This window comes from Tachyglossus aculeatus, chromosome 10 (assembly GCF_015852505.1).
Source record: "Tachyglossus aculeatus isolate mTacAcu1 chromosome 10, mTacAcu1.pri, whole genome shotgun sequence".
Classification (NCBI taxonomy): domain Eukaryota; kingdom Metazoa; phylum Chordata; class Mammalia; order Monotremata; family Tachyglossidae; genus Tachyglossus; species Tachyglossus aculeatus.
The window spans coordinates 10587348-10596523 of record NC_052075.1 but is presented as its reverse complement, the minus strand read 5'-3'; the positions used below and the strand labels follow the sequence as shown (position 1 = coordinate 10596523).

The window sequence follows — 9176 nt, the reverse complement described above, 5'->3', positions numbered from 1 at the left end:
ACTCCTCTGGCTCTCCCGAGCTGACTGACTTTTCTGACTCCCAACTCTAAATCTGGGAAGTCATCATCATCATCATCATCAATCGTATTTATTGAGCGCTTACTATGTGCAGAGCACTGTACTAAGCGCCTGGGAAGTACAAATTGGCAACATATAGAGACAGTCCCTACCCAACAGTGGGCTCACAGTCTAAAAGGGGGAGACAGAGAACAAAACCAAACATACTAACAAAATAAAATAAATAGAATAGATATGTACAAATAAAATAAATAAATAAATAGAGTAATAAATATGTACAAACATATATACATATATACAGGCGCTGTGGGGAAGAGAAGGAGGTAAGATGGGGGGGATGGAGAGGGGGAGAGGAAGGGGGCTCAGTCTGCGCTCAGGGACAAATCATCATCATCAATCGTATTTATTGAGCGCCTACTGTGTGCAGAGCACTGTACTAAGCGCTTGGGAAGTCCAAGTTGGCAACATCAAGGACTGGAGACTCAGAGGACCAAGGATGTCGCAGCATAACGAACCGGCATTCAGTGAGCGAGTGCTAATGGGGTATTGCTGTATTTTCATTACTCTGAGGAGTCAAAATCACCGCAGAATTGCATTGTTTTGGGAAACTTCTTAATGAATGAATGAATGAATGAATGAATGAATGGTCACTGACGACGGCCCCCTCCAACCGCACATGCGCAGTGAATACGGCGCCCGAGCAGACGGGAGAGCCGCGCCGATCAGCCAATCAAATGCCTCCCTTGCGGGGAGGGGCGGGACTAGAAGGCGGCGCCGTCCTATCCTGGAGCGGGGGGGGCGGGGATGGGGGGGGTCCCTCTTCTCCCGAGTTATTGAGTGGGTGAGGAGGAAGGAGAAGAGTTGGGGCGCGTGCGCGGTGGGAGCGGCTCGTGCGCGCCGTCCCGTGCGGGGCCTGCCCGGCCGTCAGTCCGCCTTCCCGCCCGTCGTCCGCCATGAACGAGCGCAGCTTCGCGGCGGGCGAGCGGCTAGTGCCGGGAGCTTACTTGCGGCAGGGCCGCGAGGCCCGCCGAGCCCACGAGCACCTCCTGCGATTGCTGCTGGAGAAGGTACCCGCAGGGTCGGGCCCGCACCCGCCCGACAGACACCTCCGCCCTCACAGGACTGGCCGGGACCCGCCATCTCCGCCCTGACAGGACTGGCCGGGGCCTGTGGTCTCTGCCCTGACAGGACTGGCCGGGGCCCGCCATCTCCACCCTGACAGGACTGGCCGGGGCCTGTGGTCTCTGCGCTGATAGGACTGGCCAGTGCCCGCCATCTCCGCCCTGACAGGACTGGCCGGGGCCCACCATCTCCACCCTGACAGGACTGGCCGGGGCCCACCATCTCCACCCTGACAGGACTGGCCGGGGCCCACCATCTCCACCCTGACAGGACTGGCCGGGGCCCGCCATCTCCACCCTGACAGGACTGGCCGGGGCCCGTCATCTCCGCCGTGACAGGACTGGCCGGGGCCCGCCATCTCCACCGTAACAGGACTGGCCGGGGCCCACCATCTCCACCCTGACAATAGTGGCCGGGGCCCGCCATCTCCACCCTGACAGGACTGGCCGAGGCCCATTATCTCCACCCTGACAGGACTGTCTGGGGCCCATCATCTCCGCCCTGACAGGACTGGCCAGGGCCCGCCATCTCCGCCCTGACAGTAGTGGCCGGGGTCCGCCATCTCCGCCCTGACAGTAGTGGCCGGGGCCCGCCATCTCCACCCTGACAGGACTGGCCGAGGCCCGTTATCTCCGCCCTGACAGGACTGTCTGGGGCCCGTCATCTCCTCCCTGACAGGACTGTCCGGGGCCTGCCATCTCCGCCCTGACAGGGCTGGCCGAGGCCCGTGGTCTCCTCACTGACAGGACTGGCCGGGACCCACCATCTTCACCCTGACAGTAGTGGCTGAAGCCCGCCATCTCCGCCCTGACAGGACTGGCCAGGACCCGCCATCTCCATCCTGACAGGACTGGCCGAGGCCCGTCATCTCTGCCCTGACAGAACTGGCCGGACCCACCACCTCTGCCCTGACAGTAGTGGCCGGGGCCCGCCACCTCCGCCCTGACAGGACTTGCCAGGGCCCGTCGTCTCTGCCCTGACAGGACTGGCCAGGGCCCCTGGTCTCCACCCTGACAGTAGTGGCCGGGGCCTGTGGGCTCTGCCTTGACAGGACTGGCCGGAGCCCGTGGTCTCTGCCCTTACAGGAATGGCCGGGACCTGCCATCTCCACCCTGACAGTAGTGGCCGAGGCCCGCCGTCTCCGCCCCGACAGTAGTGGCCGAGGCCCGCCGTCTCCGCCCTGACAGTAGTGGCCGAGGCCCGCCATCTCCACCCTGACAGTAGTGGCACAGGCCCGCCATCTCTGCCCTGACAGTAGTGTCCGAGGCCCGCCGTCTCTGCCCTGACAGTAGTGGCCGAGGTCCACCGTCTCCTCCCTGACAGTAGTGGCCGAGGCCCACCGTCTCCGCCCTGACAGTAGTGGCCGAGGCCCGCCATCTCTGCCCTGACAGTAGTGGCCGAAGCCTGCCGTCTCCTCCCTGACAGTAGTGGCCGAGGCCCACCGTCTCCACCCTGATAGTAGTGGCTGAGGCCTGCCATCTGCGCCCTGACAGTAGTGGCCGAGGCCCGCCGTCTCCGCCCTGACAGTAGTGGCCAGGGCCCACCGTCTCCACCGTGACAGTAGTGGCCGAGGACCAGCATCCCTTGCGCATATCTGGCCCAGGGTTGTGTGGGCCTGGGGGACAGGGGAAGTGGCTACCCCCCGAGGGGGTGCTGGACCCCCACTTCACGCCTCCAAGGCGAGGGCGAGGGGAGCCGCTCTGCCTGATGGCGCTCTGGGGGATGAGGCATTTCCCCGCCCCGAGCACTCTGAGGCCTCCCTTGCCTCTGCTGGATGCCCCCACCGCCCCCTCCATTTCCCTTTCCTGACCACCAAAATGCTTGCCACGTAGTAAGCGCTTAACAAATACGATTATTGTTATTATCACCTTCTAACCTCGCTGAAGGGAAAGTTTGCCCCCGATTTAGCCCGTCTCCCTGAATGTGTCCCAATTAAAAAATACCATTATAAATAATAATTATTAATGATATTTATTATTAAATAATAAAAGTAACTAATAAATGATTATTTTATCATTATTATTATTAATAGTAATAATAATGGTACTTGTGAAGTGCTGTGTGTCAGGCACTGTCCTAAGCACTGGGGTAGATACAAGGTAATGGGGTGGGACACAGTCCCTGCCCCACATGGGGCTCACGGTCTTAATCCCCGTTTTACAGATGAGGGAACTGAGGCACAAAAAAATTAAGTGACTTGCCGTAGGTCACACAACAGACAAGTGGCGGAATCGGGAGTAGAAACCGTGACCTTCTCCTAGGCCCAGTCTCTATCCACTAGGCCGTGTTACTTGTCTAACTTTACTGCAGTCTTGTACTCTCCCAAGCACGTAGTACAGAAGTCTGCACAAAGTAAGCTCTTAGTAAATACAATCGACTGACTGACTTCATCATTTTAATCTCACCAGAAGCCCGGGGTAAGGGGCTAGAGCAGAACCTCCGGCCTATATCTAATGATAACAGTGATTTTGTTAAGTGCTTACTCTGTGCCAAACACTAAGCGCTGAAGTAGATACAATTCTATCAAATTAGAACTCAGAATCCAAGGGAGTTTAGAAGCAGCGTGGAGTCGTGCATAGAACACGGGCTTGGAATCAGAAAGTCGTGGGTTCTAATGCCAGCTCCGCCATACGTCTGTTGTGTGACCTTGGGCAAGTCACTTCACTTCTCTGTGCCTCAGTTACTTCATCTGTAAAATGGGGATTGAGACTGTGAGCCCTATGTGGGACAGGGACTGTGTCCAATTTGCTTCTGTTCACCCCAGCGCTTGGTACAGTGCTTGTCATGTAGTGAGCACTCATTTAATACCATCATTATTAAGGGGAAGGGAGACTCATTTAATGCCATCATTATTATTATTAAGGGGAAGAGAGAACAGATATCCCCATTTTATAGATGAGGAAACTGAGGCACGGAGAAGTTAAGCGACTTGCCCAAAGTTATACAGCAGGTATGTGTCCGAGCTGGGATTAGAACCCGGGTTTCCACTAGGTCATGCTGCTTTCCTCTGTGATTCCTTCTTAATTGCTTTGAAAGCCCCTTCTGTGTTTGTGTGCTTATTCCCCCAAAGCTTGAAATACAGGATCGTGAGAGGCAAAGTTTTGATAGCTGGAAGGATTAGGTGTGGTGGTTTGCCTGTGATTTTAGCAATTGACCTCCAGCAGTCCCTTAAGGTTTGGTATGTACCACCTTTGAAAACAGACCAGGCAAGCTCAGTTAACCCATCTTGTAAAGAAGTCCCACTGAAATGTCTTTTTTTTCCCCAAAGGGTAAGTGTCCCGAAGATGGCTGGGATGAAAGCACTATTGAACTGTTTCTCCATGAACTTGCCATTATGGACAGTAACAATTTTCTAGGCAACTGTGGGGTCGGCGAAAGGGAAGGCCGAGTAGTATCTGGATTAGTTGCTCGTCGGCATTTTCGGTATGTTTACACAGGAAGTATGTTGCTATTTCACTAGACTTTTAAAGAATATTTCAGTAGGGGCTCATGGCCAAAAAGTTTTATCCTAGTAAAACCAAAGTATTTAAAGATTGACTTTAATTTTGGTAGGTAGGCCCCTCTTGTTTTTCTGTCGTAGTATCAATCATTAGTATTTATTGAGTGCTCATTGCGTGCAGAGCTAAGTGCTAGTAATAATACTTGAGTGACGTGTGTTGCAGAGCGCTGAGTTTTGCTACTGCAAGTGTGATTGTCACAGATTTAAGATTATGTTCTTATTTCATGGCAGTCCAGTAACGGAGAAGACATTTCCTGGTTTTAAAATTTCCTACTCACATTTTATATGGAAAGTTTTCTTTGGGCCATACAAAATTCTCTCATCAAATTTGCATTTCAAATTACATGCAGCCTTTGTAGAGTAAAGACTGAAGTTAAAACTGTATTTTCAAATGTTAATTTGGATTGTCTTTACAGCCGGGCCAGATTAAGACCGTAATGGGCCTGGGATAGTGAAACCTCCAGGGAGGGTACCCAGACCAGCTTTCTATGACATTTTACTTCCTTGGAGTTCACGTGCTCCCATATCCCGAGCAGCAGTAACGGCGGAGGTGAGGGAGTAGTCCTGCAGATTGCCCTGGTGTGTCCTTTCTGACATTCTGTCTGTCTGCGGTGGCGTCTTTTTTCCAACTAGGGATCCCTGATACTAAATGATCAACAATCAAACTACCGATGCCTCAGTTTATCCAGTCACTGAATGCGGAATCACCGACCTACCAAGATCTATCTACCCAGTATCCCGTCTGGACTACTGCACTAGCCTTCTCTCTGATCTCCCATCCTCGTGTCTCTCTCCACTTCAATCCATACTTCATGCTGCTGCCCGGATTATCTTTGTCCAGAAACGCTCTGGACATATTACTCCCCTCCTCAAAAACCTCCAATGGCTACCGATCAATCTGCGCATCAAGCAGAAACTCCTCACCCTGGGCTTCAAGGCTCTCCATCACCTCGCCCCCCTCCTACCTCACCTCCCTTCTCTCCTTCTACTGCCCAGCCCGCACCCTCCGCTCCTCCACCACTAATCTCCTCACCGTACCTCGTTCTCGCCTGTCCCGCCATCGACCCCTGGCCCACGTCATCCCCCGGGCCTGGAATGCCCTCCCTCTGCCCATCCGCCAAGCTAGCTCTCTTCCTCCCTTCAAGGCCCTGCTGAGAGCTCACCTCCTCCAGGAGGCCTTCCCAGACTGAGCCCCTTCTTTCCTCTCCCCCTCGTCCCCCTCTCCATCCTCCCGTCTTACCTCCTTCCCTTCCCCACAGCACCTGTATATATGTATATATGGTTGTACATATTTATTACTCTATTTATCTATTTATTTATTTATTTTACTTGTACATTTCTATCCTACTTATTTTATTTTGTTGGTATGTTTGGTTCTGTTCTCTGTCTCCCCCTTTTAGACTGTGAGCCCACTGTTGGGTAGGGACTGTCTCTATGTGATGCCAATTTGTACTTCCCAAGCGCTTAGTACAGTGCTCTGCACATAGTAAGCGCTCAATAAATACGATTGATTGATTGATTGATTGATTGATTGAATCCCAGCCCCATTGGGACTTCATTGACAAATGAACCTTAATTTTTGAAACAGATGCTTGACCTTTTTTAAATGGTATCTTCAGATAAAAACCTAGTGCAAGGAGTCTGGAAGCTCCTTGTGGGCAGGGATTTCGTCTACCAACTCTCTACTTTCCCAGGTGCTTAGTACAGTGCTCTGCACATAGAAAATGCTCAATAGATACGACTGGTAAATTGATGGGTAGTAGATCTGGTCAGGGGCCTGCCCAATCCAGAATTCTGAAATCAACCCCGGCCTCAAAGAACGGCTGGAACAAGTGTGTTGGTTGGCCACGGTCTCCAATGGCGTAACAGTGTATATCTTCTGATATCCCAAGCTTTTCCTTCTAGTACCTTTTACTGATATTTTTAATGTTAATTTAACCACCCATTTTAAATGTATTGATAGTTTCAGCCTGCACAACTTTCTGTGGTGGCTTCCACCACTCTCCCCCACCTTCAAAGCCTAATTAAAGCCACATCTCATCCAAGAGCCTTCCATGACTAAGCCTTCATTTCCCCTAGTCCCTTTCCCTTCTGCATCACTTAGGCGCTTGAACCAGTACCCTTTAATTACCCCAGTCTCAGCCCCACAGCATTACATACGTTACATAGTTGTAATTTATTCATTTGTAGTAATGTCTGTCTCCCCTCTAGACTATAAACTCGTTGTGGTCATGGACTATGTCTACAAACTCTGTTATACTGTACACTCCTAAGCACTCAGTACAGTGCTCTGCACCCACTTAAATGCTCAATAGAGATCTATGACTGCTGTGGAAAAGAACTTTTTTTTTGTTTGTTTTGAACCTTGTCTTAGAGCTTCAGTGGGTATCCAGTAGTCTTGGGGCTGTGGGATTGGGTTCAGTGTGCCCACACCCTTCATGATATTGCAAACTTCAAACCTGTGGGCACACAGGCTTCATCCTTCCATCTTGAATAGTCCTAATCTGCTCAGACCCTCCTCCGACAGAGGCTACTCCATTCCCTGTGGGCTTGCCTGTATCCCTCTGCACTTTTTGCAACTCTCAGACAGATTCTTAAGATGTGGTGACCAGAACAGGTCACAGCAGTCTAGATGTGGGCACACTGGTTTTATCTGATGGCCTAAGTACGTTTTTTGGTCGTCCGTAGCCTTCTTCTCGTTGCCTAGCATTCAACTGGCCTTTTTGCCTGCTGTCATTCATTAGTTTGATTGTTTATCCATTAGTTCATTGTTTTGGATCTTCAAAGCCTTACTAAAAACATCTCCTCCAAGAGATCTTCCCTGACTCAGCCCTCATTTTCTCTTCTCCCACTCCTTTCTGTGTCACCCTTGCACTTGGATTTGCACCCTTTATTCACCCTTCCCTCAACCCCACAGGACTTATGTACGTATTTTACTTTCCCACGCACTAGTACAGTGCTCTTCATACAGTAAGCGCTCAGTAAATACGATCGAATGAATGAATGAGTATCGATAATTGTATAAATGTCTGTCTCCCCCCTCTAGACTGTAAGCTCATTGTAGGCAAGGAGCAGTTCTACCACTTCTATTATACTGTACTCTTCCAAGAGCTTAGTATAGTGCTCTGCACACAGTAATCACTCAGTAAGTATGCTTGATTGATAACACTTGACAGTGATTCCAAAATCTCTCTTGAATTGTGACCGTTGAGGCTTTTCATTATATAATTGGATTGTTTTTCCCTAAAGAACAATGATGCATAAAATAACTGTTATAAATAAATAAAGAACACTCTGAGGCTGTAATTATGTTAACTAAATCTGTTTGAACCATATAATCAATCATCAGTCAATTGTACGCCCATTGAACGCTCATCAGGGTCAATTTTGTATTGTGTTTTTTAATGATTCATCCCTCCTGTTGTGTCTGTCTCCAATCCGTTCTTCCCACTTACACTCTGAGATTGTGAGCCCCATGTTTAACTCTCCCCTGTGTATTTTCTCCCGGTGCTTAGTACAGTGTTACACGCTTAAATATTACTACTGCTACTATTACTACTACTTACCAGGGTCAGATTAATTTGCCTCGACTCCAAAGGCAAAGCAGTAGCTTCATCTGCCTCCCTCCGGAGCCCGGTTTTGCTGCTGCGATATCAGCCAATTTGACCATCAAGGAGGGAGGGGGAGAGCAGGAGGTGAGGACTGCGGAGGATGGAAAGAGCGAGGAAGAATATTTTTTGCATGGATGACTAATAGAATTGTTGAATTAGGTTATTTCCCCCTAATTGCTATGGATAAGTTCTGTATAAGCTACACTTAATTTCTTCATCCCAGTCTTCTGAATCTCTTCTTTATCTCCTTGTTTAGGTTAATTCATGGCATTGGTAGATCCGGTGATATTGCTGCTGTGCAACCCAAAGCTGCAGGTTCTAGCCTTTTGAACAAAATTACCAACTCAGTAGTACTAAATATCTTAAAACATGCTGGTACGTGCAAAATTCATATTGTCTCACTTTCATCTGACCAGGAGCAAACCATTTGAGCGAACTAATTTCTAGTAGTTTTTTTATTTACAGGTGTCCGTTCAGTAGCCAGCTGCTTTGTTGTTCCTATGGCCACCGGCATGAGCCTAACCCTCTGTTTTTTAACACTGCGGCACCAGAGACCAAAGGCAAAATACATTATTTGGCCACGGATTGACCAGAAATCATGCTTTAAATCTATGATTGCTGCAGGTAAAGGAAAAAGATGTAATGTATTGTAATTGTTTTTCAGTGCATAACTGCTATTGCATATTCAGTGGTTCTGGAATATTGTTTAAAGTGATTACCTATGACTGAAAATTAAAATTTTAGTAAATGGAGTTGTCAAGAAAAATGACAATATTAGACTATATAAGGGGAGTCCACCTCAGCATATCATTGACATGCATTAAAAGCACACATGTTGTAGACATGACATAACTGAAGCCACCTGGGTGGTGGTGGGGGGAATAGCAGAAATAGGAGGAAGTTAGGAGAAAAGTGGCCAATACAAG

The 9176-nt window shown here is 49.6% G+C and overlaps 1 protein-coding gene across 1 annotated transcript in view; it reads left to right on the top strand.

Moving 5' to 3' along the window:
• Nucleotides 1–964: 964 nt before the first annotated feature.
• The window catches only part of SEPSECS (Sep (O-phosphoserine) tRNA:Sec (selenocysteine) tRNA synthase), a 42236-nt gene continuing 34024 nt past the window's right edge, over nucleotides 965–9176 (top strand). Inside the window, exons 1-4 of the mRNA XM_038752239.1 lie at nucleotides 965–1085; nucleotides 4409–4563; nucleotides 8507–8625; nucleotides 8716–8874. Coding sequence (XP_038608167.1) covers nucleotides 972–1085; nucleotides 4409–4563; nucleotides 8507–8625; nucleotides 8716–8874 — 547 coding nt within the window. The 5' untranslated portion in view covers nucleotides 965–971. The remainder of the gene's footprint in view (nucleotides 1086–4408; nucleotides 4564–8506; nucleotides 8626–8715; nucleotides 8875–9176) is intronic.